This window comes from Pelodiscus sinensis, chromosome 5, assembly GCF_052426305.1.
Source record: "Pelodiscus sinensis isolate ZL-2025 chromosome 5, ASM5242630v1, whole genome shotgun sequence".
Classification (NCBI taxonomy): domain Eukaryota; kingdom Metazoa; phylum Chordata; order Testudines; family Trionychidae; genus Pelodiscus; species Pelodiscus sinensis.
Window position 1 is genome coordinate 75,715,921 of NC_143056.1, and position 20,031 is coordinate 75,735,951.

The 20,031-nt window shown below is 44.2% G+C and overlaps 1 protein-coding gene and 1 long non-coding RNA gene across 5 annotated transcripts in view; one reads left to right on the plus strand and one right to left on the minus strand.

Moving 5' to 3' along the window:
• COMMD9 (COMM domain containing 9) overlaps positions 1-14,216 on the minus strand; it is a 34,350-nt gene extending 20,134 nt beyond the window's left edge. Inside the window, exons 1-6 of one of the 4 annotated variants that reach the window (XM_006124465.5) lie at positions 14,077-14,216; positions 13,111-13,236; positions 11,672-11,811; positions 11,014-11,048; positions 7,997-8,100; positions 5,699-6,751 (exon numbers count right to left, since the gene is read on the minus strand). In XM_006124465.5, the coding sequence (XP_006124527.1) occupies positions 6,611-6,751; positions 7,997-8,100; positions 11,014-11,048; positions 11,672-11,811; positions 13,111-13,236; positions 14,077-14,127 (597 nt within the window). In that variant the 5' untranslated portion in view covers positions 14,128-14,216 and the 3' untranslated portion in view covers positions 5,699-6,610. Of the gene's footprint in view, positions 1-5,698; positions 6,752-7,996; positions 8,101-11,013; positions 11,049-11,671; positions 11,812-13,110; positions 13,237-13,397; positions 13,513-14,076 lie in introns of those variants that run through there. The other 3 variants (XM_075927502.2, XR_016349677.1, XM_006124466.5) reach the window with 3 other exon arrangements.
• Positions 14,062-20,031, plus strand: part of LOC142829161 (uncharacterized) — a 30,822-nt gene continuing 24,852 nt past the window's right edge. The window contains exon 1 of the long non-coding RNA XR_012903516.2: positions 14,062-14,175. This is a non-coding gene — a long non-coding RNA (uncharacterized LOC142829161). The remainder of the gene's footprint in view (positions 14,176-20,031) is intronic.

The window sequence follows — 20,031 nt, forward strand, 5'->3', positions numbered from 1 at the left end:
ACCAGGGTAGCCTCAAATCCATACCTGCCACAGTCCAAGCCCACAGCCAATCCTCTGGGTTACAGAGGAAGTTGCTTCTGGCTTAACCAACATTTAATTAAAACAGCTTTCATAGACAAGAGGGAATCAAGCTCCACATTGCCCATAGCACATGCAGCACAACTGTGTTTGAAACCCCTCCAAATCCCAGAGGAAGGGTTCAAACCTACAGCACCACTAAGCAAGGAAAGCAGTCTAACCACTGTACTACAAATCATGGAGTTGATGCTGCTCAAATAATAGTGTAAAATGTCAACAGGCAAGCTCCAGGGGTCCCTAGCCTCCACCACCAGAACTAGCTGCATAACCCAGGCACGTACATGGACTGCAGCACATCCCTCTTCCTACACACCCTTTTCAGTGAAAGGGGCTTGGACTCAGCATCTCCCCTAACACACCAGAGAAGCCCCATTCCTGGCTTAAAGAAGGCGCCTCAGACACCACAGGGCAAATTAAGGATGTGTCTATACTGCACCCTTAGCTCGAAATAAGATACACAATTTGTGCTATGCAAATTGCGTATCTTATTTAGATTCTTTTTCGAAATAGCCTATTTCAAAATTTGGCGCATCTACACAGCACCAAATTTCAAAACAAAACACTATTGCGAGACATCCCTTATCCCTTGTGCAACGAGGTTTACAGGAATGCCGAAATAGTGTGTTCACTATATTTCGCAATAGTGGATGCATTCAAAAGATGTGGGGTAGCTATTTTGGGATACCTCTGGTATCCCGAAATAACATTGCAGTGTAGACGTACCCGAAGACAGTACAAATGGCCAGACTGGGTCAGACCAATGATCTTGCTAGCCCAGTCGCCCATCTTCTGACGGTGGCCGATGCCAAATGCTTCAAACACAATGGACAGAAGAGGCAATTATCAAGTGATCCGTTCTCCGTCCAGCAGCTGGAAGGCTGAGGTATAGGGATAGCTGGAGGACAGGACTGTGTCCTTGGCTAAGAGCCCTTAGTGGAATCTTTCTCCGTGCAATTGCTCACTTTTGTATTGAAGACGATTACAGGTTGGCTTTGGTGACATCGACTAGCAAGGAGAGCCATATGCTGACTGTGCCTTGCAGGAAGCTGTACCACCTTTGGTTTGGTTTAAATCTGCTGCCTTTTCATGTCCTTGGGTCAGCTGGACTCTTGTGTTATGGGAAGGGGTGAATAACACGTCCTTAGTCACCTCTCCACATGGCTTACAGAGCTCTAGCCTATCCAACACTTGTAAGGGGAGCCGGGCCTCCCTACCCCATGGGTAAGCCTCCCTCCTCTCCCAACCACTAGGCTAAAGGTTACATGGTAGGCCTCAGCCTCCTTCCCCCACTTGCCTCAGTTGTTTGACGGGCAAATGTACATTATGAGAAATGATTTTGGCACCTAAGTGGTTCCTGGCCATGGATCACAAGCAAAGGTCGGTAACTGGGATGGGTAGATGCCAGTTCAGTTTCCTTCTCCCTGCCTGAGGAGAAGAGATGTGAATAGGGCTCTGCATTTTCTCACTTGTGAGTCCCAGTCAGGGACCAAGGTGGGCTGCACCTTGTAGCATCCTGAGGTTGTGTCATTGTTATTAAGGAGCAATTAGGCAAGGTAGCTGTAGCCCTGTGGGCTGGCTGCTTACCCTGCTCTGAGTGATGCAGGTTCAATCCCTTCTTCAGCTTCCTGAGAAGGGACTTGAACAGCTGTCTCTGAAGTGACTGTCCAGCTGCTAGACTAAGAGGTGGTCTCCCTAGGGTGGGCCTGGTGTTTGTTACTTCATCCTCTTCTGCTCTTGTTCCACTTTCATCCCATATTCATGAGGGTCAGCAGGCTAGCAAGCAGCCATGTGGAGCCTAGCAGTTGTGGTGTGTGCTTAGCATGTGTTAGCTTGGGGTTCAAATCTCCGTTTGTTTGATGAGAAGAGAATTGAACCTTGGTCTCTCCGGTGGCTGGGCTAGGTGCTATTCTGACCTGGCGCCTCCCTTGCTCTTCTCTGCTGAAGCTGCTCCACTTTCAGTAACAGTCATTGGGCCAGAGTTCCAACAAACAGCCCTTTATAGCTTATGGGTTGGGTGTCTGCCCAGTAGGTGAAAGGTTGGGTTCACGTCCCCTGCTTACTTGTTGACTCTTATCTCTCAAGTGGTATGGAGAGGGCAGATAAAGAAAAGTTATTAATTAGTTCCCATAATAGAAGAACTAGAAGACACCAAATGAAATTAATGGGTAGCAGGTTTAAAACCAATAAAAGAAAGTTCTTCTTCACACAGCGTGTAGTCAACCTGTGGAACTCCTTTCCAGAGGAGGCTGTGAAGGCTAGGACTATAACAGAGTTTAAAGAGAAGCTAGATAATTTCATGGAGGTTAGGTCCATAAAAGGCTATTAGGCAGGGGATAGAAATGGTGTCCCTGGCCTCTGTTTGTCAGAGGCTGGAGAAGGATGGCAGGAGACAAATTGCTTGATCATTGTCTTCGGTCCACCCTCTCTGGGACCCCTGGTGCTGGCCACTGTTGGCAGACAGGCTACTGGGCTAGATGGATCTTCGGTCTGACCCAGTACGGCCATTCTTATGTTCTTATGACTGGGCTAGTAGGTATTCCAATGTGCTGGCTCCTTCACTGTTTCCTTTTGAGGATGGGCTGCTCTCGCTAAATAGTCATGGAGCCACAACTACCCCCCATAAGTCTCCCTGTAGTCCAGGGATTTGGGTGCTTGCCCCTTAAGCAGTGGAAGTGCTGATTCAGATTCCCTTTCTGCTCCCTGAGAAGGGATTTGACCATTGACCTCGTGACTCCCTTTGTATTCCTGCGCTTTGGGTCCCTTGATGCTTGTGGAGAAATGCGAGGCTGTGTGAACTGTTCTCTGAAATTGTTCCATTTTAACTATATATTAACCAGGGCACAATAAGCTTCCAAAGCTCTTGGTGGTTTGGGGGTAAAGGTGCTCACCTACAGTGTAAGTGCCTCTGGATCAAATCCTTCCTCTACCAGGCAGGAGGGCTTCTTGTGGGTGGGAGCAGATCTCTTCTCGCTCATCAACAGGCCATTTACAGCCTGTCTTCTTTTTCTAATTAAAAGAGGAATTCCCTGGGCAGTAAAAAACCCCCCACTCACTTTTGTCCACCATGATCAGGATACAGGCACGGGTTGTGGCAGACTATGGATGGCATTTGAATAATTGTGTAGCCACAACAATTTTTAGCAGTTACACGACTATTTGATAGTCCCTGGGGGCAGGACTGGCAGCCAGTGAGTTCCTGGCTTGCCATCCCATGCTGCTGCCTCTGTGGCACATGGAGCTGATCCGCAAGGGGAGCTGGTTTAAAAATTGGCTCCCCATGCAAACCGGATCCGGTCTGCCACCCCTTTCTGTGGGGGGTCCCCCACCTCTCAGTGGACGGAGGCTAAGATACCAGCACCGCTCACTGTCTTTCAAAGCATATTGGAAAAAATCTCAGTTTTTGTCTCCGTTCTTAATTTGTCTCTGCTGCTGGGGAGAAAGTATGGTCTGACGCAGGGGTGGCCACGAATTTGTAAAGCGGTAAAGGGCTGCACTCTTCTGTGATATTAATGGAGGAGGTGCAGCATCTGGGATGGAGGTTGGTTGGCTGCAAAGAGAACTTTGGCTGCAGTAAGGGATTTGGGTGCAGGGAGAGGGTGTGGGGAATCTGGGAGGGAGTTTGGGTGAAGGCGGCAGTTGTGATCTGGGGCAAGGACTGGGGTGCAGGGGTTGTGACCTGGGCCAGGGAACTAGGATGCAGGAGGGACTGCAGGGGTTTGGGTTGTGACCTGGAGCAGATTGTAATACAGGATGGAGGGCAGAGGGTTTGGGTTATGTGGGGTGCCAGAGGCAGGCTCTGGCCAGAAGACTTAACTGCATGACTCCGGGTCAGCAGCCTTCTCAGGCAGACTCCCTGCCTGCCCCACGCCTACACTGGCTGCAGGGGCCAGGTGATCTTTGAATAGCTACAAGCCTAAGGGAAGGGGGGAGAGCTGCTTGACAAGTGGCAGCTACTATTGGCTGGAAACCAGCCAATGAGATAGTGCTGGGGGTGGGACAGGGCAGTGTAAGAAACCTCCTTCCCCTCCCTCCTCAGGCTCATAGTTGTTCAAACCAGGCCCCACAGCAGCTGCTTTTCTCAGCAGAGAGAGAGAGAGTGTGTGTGTGTGTGGGGCAGGGGGCCTGCCTGAGGTTCCCCACAGTGTCCACGGACCATATCTGGAGGCTTAGCAGGCTAGATCCAGACTGCAGCCTGTATTTTGCCCATCCTTGGTCTAATGCATACAGTGTGGGACATCAGACATTCTGAGTCCATTGCCAGCTCTCTCTCTGAAGCCTTCTATGGCTTTAGGCTATATTCCTTATGGCTTAATTTACTCATACATATAACCAAGACACTAATTCCCAATACTCCTGCCTCAGCAATGTGTTTGTGAGGCTTAATTCATTAGTATTTATAAACAACCCTATCTTCACCATATTAGTGCTATTAGATAATGCTGTAGAACATTTTATGATACAGCAGTAAGGGGATGTATTGCCTTGTAATGGTACAGCACTTGCTAGTACAGTGACATCTGTGATGTGCTTATTGGAAAGCAGAAAACCTATAGAAGCTTAAATTATATACCTTAATCAAGTTACATCCAGGATATGACAGCTAGTCAATAAGCAACACCCAAGTGGCAATAGTATTAACTCTCTATATAAAAAGAAATCAGTCAACCACCTACACGAAAGCTTGCCAGTGAGAAGAAAAATGGGCAGAGGTCACTGTAATTACTATACCATGTAATTAAAGTTTCTAATGCCAGCAAGGGTGCTGCAGTTGAAGGCAGTGGCACGTGTGGACAAGTTGGATGCTGAACAGTCAGTGGTTGGCGCAGCGTTCAGAACCAGCCACCATGAGAGCACAGTCTGGCTCTCACAGAAGGAAGGATGTTTTCATTTGAATGAGCGCTCATCTGAAGGTGCTATTGCCCTCATGTGAGAGCACTAAAATCAGCAACTCGCCCTCTTATAATGAGGGGCCCACACTACTGAGTAATGTGAAAGAATATGTTTACGTGTCATCAGAACCTCAAAAATCCCCCCTGAGGGAACTTGTTGGAACCAAGGCTACTTGAGCCAGGGCTTGTGGGTTCTAGTCTCAGTGCAGCTAATGATTCATTAAGCTCTCAACTAAGTCACGTTGCTATTTGATGCTTTAGTTAGGCCACCTTCCTATAAGTTCATTGAATGAATTAATGCTTGTAGGAACTGAGCCCCTTATCTACGTTCTAAGGAAATGCTAACTATTGCAAATTAAAGATGGGCCCGAGTAGCAGAGTTGAAGGGTGTTCAGATTCAGGGTTTCTGATTGGCACATTACAGAATGAGGAATCTACATGAAGTGTGGGTCTCAGCTCTGCTCACAAAACAACCTGAGGGAGTTTGAATGAGATATTCACCTCAGGCCTCTCTCTCACTGCACACATGAGAGGGAAAGGTGAGACTCATTTGATCTGGAAGTTCACACTAAAAGGAGTAAAGAGACCACAAAGGGATCAGCTCTGTCCGCCTAAGAGCCAAAGAAAGGAACAAGCCTGAACTTGCCATCCAACTAATAGAAAGCGTGTGTCACAGAGAAACTGAGGGAGTGTACCTAGAGAGACATGTATGAATTCAGGTTTATTCTGAATACAATCAAGTAACAGTTTATTTTTGCTTTTACTAAAAAAAGATTTATTTTACATGAAGATGATATAACTGCACATTATGGGGGGAGAGGGTGTGTGTTACAGGCACCAGCTGTGGTACACACAGTTGCTACTTATTCTTCACCATCTAAATCTATCTTCACACTTTTATTTTTTGTTCTTCAGGGAAGACAAAGCCTAAGTCTCTTAAACCCAATGTAAGTGAGCAAACCCACCCCCCTTTTCTTTTCTGCCAGAAGGAAGAAATGACTTTCTACTAAAGATGTTCCAACCCACTTACTTACAGTGATGTGCTCAGGCTAGTTATTGTGCAAAGAGTAATATGGAGCCAATCAGAGAGGAATACTCCACTGCATAATTGCCCTATTTCAAAACATTATTCCATAGTAACGATCTGTAGCACAGCTGTGCCTGATTGAGACAGAGTGAGAAGCATGCACCTCAGTACACACTCCTTCAAGAGAGAAGCGCCCTCATTGTCTGGTAATGCTGGAAGCCAGCCCATCAGCTACCCTCAGTCTTTTCGTCCCTAATCTCAGGGCAGGGAAATAGCAGCAGCCAGTGGAGCGAATGCTATTTCCCATTACAACCCTTATGATTAAGCCAGGCTCTGAGCCTTTAAATCCTTCTCCGAATAGGAGAGGAGTTTCTTCAACATTAGTAAAATACATTTGGCACCAAAGCAAGTGCACATTCAAACGTCTGCTTTTGGATAGTCGTGTTACTACCTCCCTTTCCTCACCCCCCCGCCCCCCAAAAATCAACCCACCCATTTTTTAATCTTGTTTAGTATAGAAAGAGATACCAGCCTGTAAGCTATCAGAACTCTATTTGCAATAGAAGAGAGTTCCTTCCCAGGTATAAATGGCAGGTGAAATTCACATCTCAGGCATTCATTTGTTTGCAACAGCAGAGAGTTGGTCTCGGATCCTTCCCAGCCCCTCTAACATAGTGTCCAGGGTTTCCTTATTCAGCTCCACAGTCACTGCGGAGATCACAGGGTTGTCCTCACACAGGGCAGGATCTTCCTGAACCTGAAGTAAAAAAGTGGTCTGAACTCACAGGAGACATCTACCTGCCCTCCGGTGCCTCCCTTCAAAGCACAACTGATTGAAGATGGACTAAAAGTAGCTGATGGGCACAATTTTCCCTCCTGAAGAACCCCAGTGTGCTTCCCGAACTGAACATCTCCCACCAAGGAAGCTACATTTCATTGGTGAAGACAAGCAACTACGTGGCACAACAGTGAGTAAAGGGGAAACTCTCACCCAGGCAAAACCCCATCTTGTAGGAGAAGTGTCTGATACTCTTACTAGCAGTACCAATGGGCTCTTTAGCGTCCCTACAGAGTACACAGCTACCAGATTTTTCTCCTCTCACGTAGTATCTCCTCTGGAAGAGACCATCCATCCCAACTCACTTTAAAGGTTCTTGAAGCACAGAGGGTTGAGTGGACCTCCTGGGATTTAAACTTGCACATCCAGGGACTCTAGCTATTCCCTCCTCCTCCCAGTCTCACCTGATCTGTGTGTCAGTGAGGGAGGTCTCCTGTAGCCAAAAACTAACCCCAGAATAATCTACTAAAGAGATGGTGGGTTAGAGTGAACAACAGTCTTGGATGAAGGGCCAGATGGCACCTTATGATTTGCTAGCCTAATGTGGTCTCCATGGGTGTGTCTAGACTACAGGGTTTTGTCGACAAAAGTGGACTTTTGTCGACAAAACTATACCTGCGTCCACACTACCTTTGAGTTATGTCGACATAACGTTGACAAAACTTAGCAGTTTTGTCGACGTATGTAAACCTCATTCGATGAGGAATAACGCCTTTTGTTGACAGAGTTCTGTCGATAGAAGGCATTATTGCATCTACACTGTCCTTTGTGTCCACACAGTTATGTCGACAAAGCGGCTTGCTTTGTCGACAGAACTGGATGTAGTCTAGACGCTCTGTCGACAGAATCTGTTGACAAAACTTCTGTCGACAAAACCCTGTAGTCTAGACATACCCCATGTGTCAGAGAATTCAAGTTGTCCTAGAGCTCAGCAAGCTGGCTCCTTGTAACAGCAGAGAACTTTCCCATCCTCCAAAGGGTCTGTCATGGTTCCCCCTCTAGACCTCATTCATTCATGGGGGATCCACGCATATTTCTCTCGTATCATTTCTGTTTGTGCCTATCTAGCATCACAAGTAAGTTAGCACTGAACTCTTCTCTACTGCTACAGAGTGATTCTCTTGCACCTGAACTCTCACCTGGACACAGTAACCCATGCATTACCTTCAACTGTAGTAGACAGGTGGGTACTGCCATTCTGCCGATGCTGTCCGAGGAGGTCTTGATGTCCACTCTCCAGTCCATGTCAACCAGCCGAGGTAGGGAGACTGCAAGATTGAAAGTTACATTTAGTTAAAGCTTATGACTTGGGCTTGTCCACATGCAGTAATCCCAGCTTTTGCTATAGGAGCCACTGAGATGTTGCAGATAACCATTTCCATGACATCAGATTGCACTGAAACAAACCAAAAGCCTATAATCTCCATAGAGGCACAAAGCACTTTCTGGTTCCAAATCAGGCCGCTGCTCTGTACAACATGTAAGTTGCAGGCAGCTGGGAATGAAACATCACACAAGGCAACCCTAGAGAGAGTGCAAAACACGCAGGGGAGAGGAGCAATAAGGCTTATTAATTCCTTTCTCCAAAGGACCCCCTATGCCAGCATTCTTCTTGCTTTACCGAACTGGCTTCTCCCTGAAGCCTACAGCCAGCATTTCAATGTGCCTTGATTTGGGCCCTACAGTGTGTCCTGCTCCATGCTGCAGCTGAAAGATAAATCATGTAGGAATGATCTGAAAACTCAGCAATGCAAAATACATGATTTCCACTCCCATGCCTGCTAGCAAAGGAACTCTGGGGTACAGTGTATGTGCTGGGGCACAGCCACCTCTCTGCACCTGGCCAATTCATTAAATGCACCAAAGCACTTGCACTTGATGGATGACTAATGATTTAAGCCTGACCCAATTTCCATCGCATTAGAGCGGATTAATTCTACAGTGTAATGAAATGCCGATGTTGGTGCTTAAGATGCCCAGAACACTATAAACCTGTTAAGAGAATGAGGCTATTTGAACTTGGCTGACCATTTGACATTTAAGAATCTATATTCTACCTAGGAGAGAAAAAGGTTACATCGTTTCATCTGATGGAGCATACACAGCCTGGCTGCGTCTTTCAAGGTTAAGAGGTCAGAGGCTGCACAAAATTAAAAGCAGAAGTAGTACAGCAAATCTCCTAAAGCAGCAGGATAATCCCACAACTCACCTTGTGTCCAAACTGGAAAGGCTACTAATACAGGGAAAGCCTTGGAAAATAACTACAAGCTGCATTCCAAACACGAGCATAGATCTTTGTAGGGCAGTTTTTCCTTTCTGAAGTGCTTTGGTGTCTAGTGAATAGTTAACAATGTTGACATTTAAAGGCATCTGACTCAGCCCCCTTTTAAGTGCCCCGACAGTTCATATCTCAGAGACATTTTGTCAGAGTCTCTGCAAACTTAAGCTCTGTTTCAACTATACTTCCTACGCTTTTTTTAAACTTTTCTTTGCAACCCTAACAACTGAGGAGTTGTCTTTCAAAAGAAAGCTGACACTGTAGAGAACAACTCATAGCCAGTATGGGCGCCCCCTGACTCCTCCCAGTGGGCAGAGGCAAGGGGCAGCATACCCAACAGTCTGGGAAAATAGCACAGTAAGAAAATAAAGGGTTTTCAAACATCTTGATGAAGTACAGGTGATGGGGGTGAGGCTGTGCCATGCAGCTGCATGACATAACTGCAATTACAGCACCTGCTTACACTAAATATTGTCCTAATTGTAGTTTTTCACATTTCTTCACATTACAATGCGATCTAAGAAATAACTTGAGCCAGCACCATGTGCCCAACCATGGTCTATCGGCAATAGCTCTGCTGACACATTCAGGAACTCTGCTTTAGGGCTTCTGGCCTTTATCTTAATCACGTACTAGCTGCTGAAAAGGCTATTCCACCATGTTGGAAAAAGCTATTCTTTTCCGGGAAATGGTGGATTATGCTGATCAGGCATTTGCTGCACATTTCTAGAGGGGCAGATATAATGATTTCAACAACAAACATTATGAATGGTTGATTGACATGTGTCATAAAACTTAGGACAGTTTCCTGGGCCTCCAAAGCGCCTGGCAATGATTGCCTTGCTGATTAAAAAACAGGGCTCAACAGCTGCATCTTACATTGGGTTGTGAATGCTGCCCAATACTAGACTGTAAATGGGAGTGACTCGCAAACACAAACGCTTGCCAGCCAAATCTGCACTGTCCCCTGGGATTCAGGTCTGGGGACAAATGGTAAGAGCAGACTCCCCAAACTGGGCCAAGTCACTGCTTGAACTTTGCTCTGACATTGCACGCGATTCTCCTGCCAAGTTGGCTAATTCAGGCTGTTTCTCTCTCTGCTTTTCCTTGAAAGGTCTTGATTTTCTTTAGGGATGTCACAGGATAACCATTTACACAGTTAACTGATAAGCCTAGGCTTACTGGTTACCATGAATGGCTACACACTACCTCCCGCCCTGCTTCCGGGGAGCTGGCTGCTGCCCCATACTGCTGCCTCTGTATGAGCAACATGAGGTGACAGCCAGCTCCCCAGGACCAGGGGGCCGGCAGGAGGGAGCTAGTATATGCCAGGAACCAGTTTAAAAGTGCAGCAGGTAATTTCAGTGGTTCCCCCAATTACCGGATTTTAACATTCCTATGCGGGTTGTTTTTTAATTTAAATTTTGCGGGAAAAGTGGCACACCCAGAGCTGAAGCAGAAAGCCGAAGCAGACCTTAAGTTCGCAGAGACTCTGACAAAATGCCTCCGAGATGTGAACTGTTCAAGCATTTGAAAAGGGGGCTAAGTCAGATGCCTTTAAATGTCAACGTTAACTATTCACTAGACACCAAACCACGTCAGAAAGGAAAGAAACTGCCCTACAAAGATCTATGCTAGTGTTCAGAATGCAGTTTTTCCACAGCTCTGAGCAGGAAGTTACAGCGCTGTAAAGTGGCAGTGTAGACTAGGCCTAAAATAAGCAAGCTCTTAAACCATGGAAAAGTAAGTATGAGATGACAGCATTGGTTTCCACTTCCTGAAGGGAGGCTCAGTTTTCAAAAGTTTAGCACACACCATTTTAGTATACCTCAGATTGAAATTTCAAGGTCTTGCTAACCACCTTGCAAATATTAATAACCTCAAAAGCCAGTCTGCTACTTACTCTGACTTGATTGTGCTTCGTTCCTCCAGACAGCACTGTGCAAAAGAAGAGGAAAACAAATACGGTCAGGGCTTTAAAGGAGATTACAGCAGCAAAGCACAACAGGAATAGTGAGTGGAGAGACTCCTTGCAAAAGGATCAGTCAGAAAAGAGAGAGGCTGGAGAAAGGAGACTACCCGTAGTAGGTGACAACTTTATTGTGGCAATTGCAAGAGTTGAAGAGTGTAGAATAAAGGCAAAGGTTGGCCCATAGTACTCGGGGAAAAATTGCTTTGCCATCAGAAACTCGGTGCAATTTACTGATGGCCTGTATAGTTCTCTGCAGGTTTGCCAGGCTACCTTACTGCCACAAAATGCTGCATCGTTTTAATTTTTCGTTTCTTCCAAAACTGTAAGACAACCTGATGGGCAGTAAGGCTGGGCCAATGGCGAAGACACTAGTTGGAGATTTGAGTGACAGAGGTTAAATTTCCTGCTGTACCACACAATTCTGTGGGATACTCACTTAGGGTGCATCTACACAGCGGGGCTTAACTCGAAATAAGCTACGCAAGTTGAGCTATGCCAAGGTGTTCCAGGCTGCCAGCCACGTGAACACTGGGGATATGTAACATTCTCTTGTTTAACATCCAAATGCAATCAAAAGGCAAGCACTTACACATTTTCCAAAATTATCTTGGTCAGGAGGTTTTTAAGGCTCTGGTGGAAGTTCTCTGGGAAAAGAGAGAGAATTTCTTCTGCAGATGACAGGCCCCGATACACAATGTGCCTGGTGAGGTTGTGCAAAGAGCAGACCAGCTGCAGGAAAGGAACAGTTAATAGAAAAGAAGCTGATGGTCACCACATACTGCACAGGGAGTGACTTCAGTAACCAGACAGGGTGCAGGGAAATGTACATGCTTCAGGCCGGTTCCAGCAATCAGATGCATGTGTGCAGGCCCTCATGGAGTCCCACTGAAGGTCTCTCCCACCCCCCCATATGGAGCCAACTGCAAAATCAGTTATAGAATTTCATTTTCTGTAAGAAATGACAAAGACCTTGCTTGATATGTGAGGCTCACAATTCACCGTACTTCAACCTGTACTAGGAATGTTAAAATGCGGTTAATTTGACTAGTCGATGGAAATTCCATCGACTAGACAATAGGCACTTCCGCATTCCTCCTTTGAAATGTACAAGAACCCCTGCTGGGGGCACAGGTTTATGGGTGACCTTGACCATCCCTCTGTTGATGAAGGATTGTTCCCTGGAGTATACTCTTATCTATATTTTGAACTGCGTGTTCAGCCTTGGGAAAATTGAAAAAAAGAAAGCCAATGGGATTTAAGATCCTAAATCGCTTAAGCACTTCTGAATACTAGAACCCAAAATCTTGAAAAAAACCCATAAGCCAGCTAGCATGATTTAGCCTCCAATCCTGCATGGTATTCTATAGGACACAGGTGTCTGTGCCCACTGATCCCGATGTATGACTTGACTTTTAGCCAGCAGCTCTGTTTGAACAGAGTTTTCACTCAATTCACAGAATGAAACATAATTAATTAAAAACTTTGGTTAGGTAAATGGGGGAGGGAAGACCCTGTTTGGATTGTACCTAGGGCTTTAACTTACTGCATGAAATAATTTGCAGTGGCTTTTAGATGCATTAGTTTGTTCTTAAACTGCCACAGTTGCTTCTTCCTGTATAATTACTTTAGATCTTTAAGGGGCTTTACTCCCACCAACGGATTCATGATCCCTGCTATCAGACAGATGAAGGTCATTCTGGTGTATATAGAATCTGCATCCATTTTGACTGCACTTGTGAAGCAGAATTCCCCATTTTGTGTTCTAGTATCTGTGAGGATGTCCTGTCTTCACAGGCTGACACAGAGGCCCCAATGGAGTGCTGAACCTGTCCGACTGCAGCACTGAAGATGACACACTGCCTCATTAGCCATCACAGTGAAAGCTGATGATCAATTAATTACCATTAGTTTTAAAGTCTGCTTCTCACCAATGTTTGGCTGCTTGCAAAGAGGAGCAGGAGGGAAATGCACCTGCTACATGCAGGCCCTGTCAATAAGACAATTGATGAAGTGTCATTGCACTCTTACTTGAGCTGCTTCTTCTGATGTCACAGACAGTTTGGAACAGGTGCTGTCAATCAATTTGCTTGAGCTTCCTGTTGAGCTAGAAAAGCACTCTTGGCATAGCTGTCTAACTACGTCCTTTGAGGAAGCCTGGAAAATAATGAGTATGGAGCTCAGACACCATTGTTTATAATGCAGAGGAATCAGTGAGTACTTTTATAGAGTGTTTTACAACTGCAAAGCATTGCACTACTCACTCCAATATTCCCCTGGGCATTATACTAGTTTTGCAAACAGGTGAAGTGACTTGCCTGAAGCCACATAGGGAGCTGGTGGCAGACTCTGAATTTAGGCGTGCCAGGCTCCCAATCCTGTGTTGCGGGGTGTGTGTCTTCATTCAAAACTGGAATCTACTTTAAAAAAGTCCTTAAAAGGACAACAAACCATTCCTGTTACAATGCTATTTGACCACACCGACTAGGAAAAAAATACTGCTTGAAAGGACTGAGGGGGGTTGGCATATATGAATACAGACGCTTTAATTTTGCATGTGTCTGGGCTTGCTATGAAGAGGCAGTGAGGCTAAAAGTTCATTTATGTGCATGGACCTGAGCCAACATGCAAAGACACTTTCTGAATTCAACTCCAATTGAACAGGCATCTCTCCTGTCTCCAAAGTTTGCACAGATGACTAAGTACAGCTCACCCCTATAAGTGACAGCTTCCAGAGTGCACCACTCTTGATCCCAGGGAGAGAAAAACCATTTAGTCAGCAGCTCAATAAGAGCAAACATTTTTTATTCTCTCTTGTTAGTAATAAACACTAAATCACATGTATATGGCATATTTCTTTACAAACTCTATCCACGGATCAATGATATGCAGCCACCTTTGGGGCAGAACTTAGTAGCTGTTTACCAGTGCAAGGATTTAAAAAAGGAAACATGCTAACACAGGACATTTGTGTCTCTTCCCCTCTCTCCCTTTTACCTTCAATAAGATCTGCAGAGCTGCAAACTGTTCTTCTGTCACTGGAGCCATCTTAAGTCTATCATGTGACGGCAAGACTAGCAATCACAAGAGCTACGGGTAAGTCAGATGATTAGAACTGCAGTTGCCTTGCATTGTGGAAGTTGTAGTTCTAGCTGCAGCCAGCTGGCGAATTTCTAACCCGAAGCCTTAAAACAAACACATTTTGGTGATTATTTTCACGTGAAGCCATTAAAAAATGTAATGGCTTAAATAAGTAGTTCCCGGCATGACTCCTGATGCCCTGATTCTGAAAATTTAGGCACACGTGAGTTTATTTACATGAATAATTTCTAGTGAAGTCACTAGGACTAAAGTGAACAAAGTCATATGAGTGTTTGTAGAACTGAGGTTTAGCTTTGTAATGCACCACTGTCAAATTAAATTTGTCTCAAAGTTTAACTGTTGTAGAAACAAGCTATTGTAAAGCCTAACACCAATACAAATATTTCCAGAAATTTAAAAACAAAAGCCAAAACCTCCCAGAAAAACAACTGATGAAGTAAATAAACATTCCCCTGCTGAATTTTGCACCCAGTATTACAGCACTAAAGACTTAAAAGTGAAACATTCTAAATAATCAAAAGCCAGAAGAACTTAATTGATTCTCATTATTCATTGTGCATAGAGGCTGTTTTTTGCTTTCATTTCCCTGGCAGATCCCATACTTTTCTCTAAAACTATGCTACTTAAGTGATTGCAAATGTCCCTAAACTATATAGGGTTTTGTAACTGCTTTGTGTCTTTCAAGAATCTCAAAGAAGCATAGACACATTTTTATGTAGGCACTATTGTGCGCTAGTGAGGTATCTGAGGTGTATCATTCCTTCATGTTGTTTTTATTACTGCAGACAATTTTTTTTCCTCAACCAATTTTTTTCCTGCCATTTTTTCGGTATTTTTTGTGACAGTATCTGGCAACCCTACTTAGATTGTAAGCACTGTCTTTTTTGGTTCTGTGTTCCTAAAGCACCTAGCACAACGGGACCTAGATCCATGACTAGGGCTCCTAGGCACAATTGTAATATACATAATAATAATAATAGTAATACTAATAAATTGATTTGCTTATGGTCACATGAAGGGCTAGCGGCCCAGCTGGGAGCAGACAGATGCATTGAGAGGCTAAGAACACTTGTGTGCAGAGGCTCGGGAAGGACCCATAAGTTTTCCCACAATATGCACAAACCATGTCCTACAATGGCTCAGTTTGGTGAGGTGCTGAGACCTCTGGATATGTCCTTAAAAAATTTTTAGTGCTGAATCTGTATAATTGAAGCCACATGGGTATGAGTTGTGTGCAACTCTGCAATGTGACTGCGTGGAGGCAGTCTCGATCAGCAAGCATGGCTCCGTGTGCATCCCTGCCACTACTCAAGTACGCTTTGCAGTGTGCACATACCCTGAGACCTAATAGACCTGATGTCCTCTCCTCTGATCTAATCGTTAGCCTATACTCCCTCCGAAAGCTACAAGTATTTTTCTCTAGTGGTTGCATAGCTTGGAGAAGATGGTCTAAGGGTTAGATCCTGGGTGGTACTGTGTGTCCAATATCTTCAGCTGCTGGAAGCTTAAGGCATATTACTTTCATACCATCATATTACTAGAATGGTGTGTAACTTTATTCTAGGATACCCTTGTATTTTCCACTGGAAAGGGAAATTTAAATAAGTCCTCTTTCGGTGAGGGAAGTAGTCTCCTTTTGCCTTGTATAATTCACTGCACATCAATTACCTTGCATTTTGCACAATCCCAACCCTTTCCCCATACCCACATCACTGGCACACCACTGGCACACGATTTTTATTTGCAGTTCTCCTCTGCAAATGAAAGAATAAATGAAAAGCAGTTTAAATGTGCAGCTGTTATTTGCAGCATGATGAAGAGGTCTGGGCAAAGAGAAAGGATTTCCTCTCGCAGCACAGCTGATTTCACTTTCACATGCTGGGAACTCTTCAAGGGCAGAAGAATCTGAAGGGAGAGTTTTGAGGGTTTTTTAAATAATTTTTCATGAGCAACTGGAAAGGAGACCCTGGGGGGAGCTATTTCAGGGTATGCGTTTAGCATCTGTGTCCTCTTGAAATTAATGAATATGACCATTTTAGTGAGGCACAGTATGTTTGTACTGCTGTTATCATTACGTTAACCAGCGTAGGTAGTATATTATATAAAACTATGTGGATCTGCCTTACAAATCCATGCCACTGGAGGCACCCTATCTGGAGTACTAACATGCTGTAGGAGATGTGACCTGATTGTTCAACCAAATAGTCCCACTACACAACCCAGTCCATAGATCTACTCTGATCAGCAAGGGAACACCATCTGTAATCAGATTAGGAGAACTATCCCATCAGCTGTCTTTCTCCCAAAGGAAATGTTTGGAAGATTTGGCAAAGGAATTGCATCTGCTAATATCCAGACTGTTATATTCCACATGCAGGCATCATATTGGCATTTGCAAATGCTATACTTGATCTATTCTGAGGGAAAAGTCTGGTGCTCCTCGATGTTTGAAATGTGAAGAGTTGGAAAGAAAGGCAGTGTAGATTAGTGGTTAAAGCAGGGGTTGGTGTCAAGAGATCTGGAGGGTCACACCTGGCGCTGAATATCCTTGTGCCTCACTTTCCTCATCTGTGTGATGGGGATGGTAATACCTCTCTACCACACAGGAATATTATGAGCCTTAATTAATTAACACTAGTAAAGAGCTTGGAAATCCTGAAGGCATGAATATAATAAAGGCAGTATGTAGAAGGACAAGATACTACTACTAACTGTCACTGTGCTATCACGCTAAACATGTGTATTATATATAGAAGATCACTTAACATGGTAGTTCTTCACATCATAGGCCTTCTGTGGGATGCTAGATTCCTCTGTTCCAAAACCAATAAAGTTCCTCTTTTCTGCAGTTGCACAGAATTAGAACTTTCAGAGATCCCTGCCTTTCTCCAAAATCCTTATTACTCAGCAGGAGAGGAGGGTCGTTGCCTTTTTGCAGAGCTCTTCTAGAGCTGGGTGTGACCCAGCTGTTTCTGTGTCCCTCTTTAATTATTTCTCTTGCATAGAAATTAGATTGACACATTACTTGTCTTAGGAATTAATTACACAAAATGTCTCTGCAGTTGGACAAATAGGAGGGGAGGTGGAGGGAGGGAAAAGAGGTGTTCAGATGACTATTGTGGGCATTAAGAAGCATGTGGCAAGAGAGAACATTTACTTGTGAGTCATATATTTGGAATGAAGATATTGCTTGCCAGTAAATACCGCTGGCATTGTACTGAATTCACACTCTGACTTCCTTCTGCTGTCATCATTTCCTCACTATCGGATTCTTCTGATGATGGGGAATCAATGACATGTTTGATTTAATATAAAAGTTGAATTAATAGATAGTTCAGAAATAGTCAAACACTAGAAAAGGTTGTGACACATTGCCTGCGAGCTGCTTACCTTTTCTGGCACTGTGACCTAGAGTCAGCCTTTAGAGAGATGTTAGAAAAATATGTGAATATCTCAGGATATGTCTACACTACAGAGGTTTTTTTTTTTTTTTTTTTTTTGAAAAATGACTGTTTTTCCGAAAAAAAAATCAATTACGTTCACACTGCAATCACATTCTTCTGAAAGAAAATTAAAAGAACAGAGGGGTTTTTCCCACATTGGTAATCCTCATTCTATGAGGAAGAAGCCTTTTTCCAAAAGAACTCTTTTGGAAAAAGGTGTGTGTGGATGGGGAACAGGGAGTTCTTCTGAAAGAAGAAGAGGAAAAAGCACAAGGGGCCATTCCGTCCATAGTAATCACAGCTTACATGTGAGATAGCATCCATTCAGTGTGGATGCTATCTTTCAAAAAAGCAGATCGCTTTTTCAACGCACTTTTGCAGCGTTGACACCCTCTTTCGGAAGAAGTTTTTTTGGAAGGTCTCTTCCGGAAAAGCTTCTTCCGAAAGAAGCCTGCAGTCTAGACATAGCCTTAGAGGGGTAGTCGGTAACTTTACAAAACAATGAGTAGCCCTGTAGCACCTTATAGACTAACAAATATTTATACATAGTATCATGAGCTTCTGTGGGCAAAACCCACTTCCTGAGATGACTCTTTTTCTCCGCTCATCTGAGGAAGTAGGTTTTGCCCATGAAAGCTCATGATACTATAATTTTTGTGTTAGTCTCTAAGGTGCTACAGGACTACTCATTTTTTAAAAGTATGCAAATGGTAAGTGGGGGCCATGCCGTGTAAATTAGAGGTGATACTAATTGTACGTATATTTATTTCTACCTTGTTGCATGTTAGCAATGTAACAGACAGTTCCTGTCTTATCCCTATAACTATTGATTCAGAGATCAAAAGGGAATATTAATGATTAATTATGGGTGAAGTAATGTCATTGTCTCTTTAAATTCTATGGTAAACTGCTTAATAGATAAATTACCTTATGTTCATCCATGTAGCTAATAAGTGGTGATGCTTGGGAAACAGAAGGTTACATCAAAAGCCTAGTGTTCAGGACGGTATGGTTAACAGGCTGCTGGAACACTGTATAGAAAACTCTTGGGATCTGATCCTTTCATCTCAAATCTGCTTGAAATTTCGTGCAGGGGAAGCTTAAGTCATAACACTGTCCTCTCCAAGCCCCACCCTGAATATGGGCAGCGGACTTTTATAACCAGTGGATTAGTTCTGACAGAACTCTTGGCAGCTACAAACTTCACCATCTCTACTATGAATATGCCCTCAGAACAGTACTCTTGTCTGGATGCCTACTGATCATTTAACCAATACACTTTCTGGTTTTCCTTTTTAAATACATTTTAGTTTAGTTATTAAGTCTAGTTGTTAAGAATTGGCTGTAAGCATGTATTCAGTAAGACCTGACCTATTCATTAACCCAGGAGATAATGTGTCTAATCCTTTGGGATTGCTAGAACTTTCTTATCTGGTAAATAGGATTTTTGTATGTGATGTGGGTGTTCAGATGGGAGCCTAAGGCTGGTTTGCTTTAATGGATCTGTGTGGTTGGCTTCTGGGTAACTTCTAAGAGGCCATAGGAGCTGTTTTATGCAGGCTTGATTTTTTGGGGACTGTCTGCCCCATTCTCTGCAGTTCACCCTGAGGCTACGTCTAGACTGCAAGCCTCTTTCGAAAAAGAGCGTCTAGACTGCAAGCAGTACTTTTGAAAAAGCAAGCCGCTTTTTCGAAAGAAAGCACCCAGGCAGTCTGGATGCTCTCTTTCGAAAAAGCCCTGTTTGCATTCAAGAACGCCTTTTTTCGAAAGGGCACTTTCGAAAAAAGGTGTTCTTTCTCGTGAAATGATGTTTTCCGCCGTCGAAAGAAAAGCCGCGTTCTTTCGATTAATTTCGAAAGAACGTGGCTGTAGTCAAGATGCAGGTGACGTTTTTTCGAAAAAACCCTTGAGTCTGGACACAGCCTAATTGAGTAACTCCAGTGTGGCTCGCTGGAACCCTGGTCATAAAAGTGTTCAAGAGCAATGCTGTATTTGGTTGGGTGGTCTTTTTTATTTTCAGCTTTTTTCTCTCTTTCTTGGCTGCCTCAGGAAAAACTGGTTCTGGCCCCTTGTTCCTTGTCTAGCAGATGGGGCCGAAGAGTGTTTAATCCATTATGTCTCCTCATTTTATGGAAGGATGGTCCAGTGGTTAGGATGCTAGCCTGGGAAACTTTATGTGCATGGATTCCCTCTTTTGCACTGACTTCCTCTGTGATCTTGGGCAAGTCCCTCCTTTTCTCTGCACCTCACTTCCCCATCTGTGCAATGTGCATGATAGCACTTCTCTATCTCCCAAGGGGGTTGTGAGGCTAAATACATAGTATGAATGACTGTGATGCTGTCTGATACTGTGATAAGAGGCGTTAGATTGGTTCTGTACACTAGTGCCTCCTGAATTCAGGGCCTC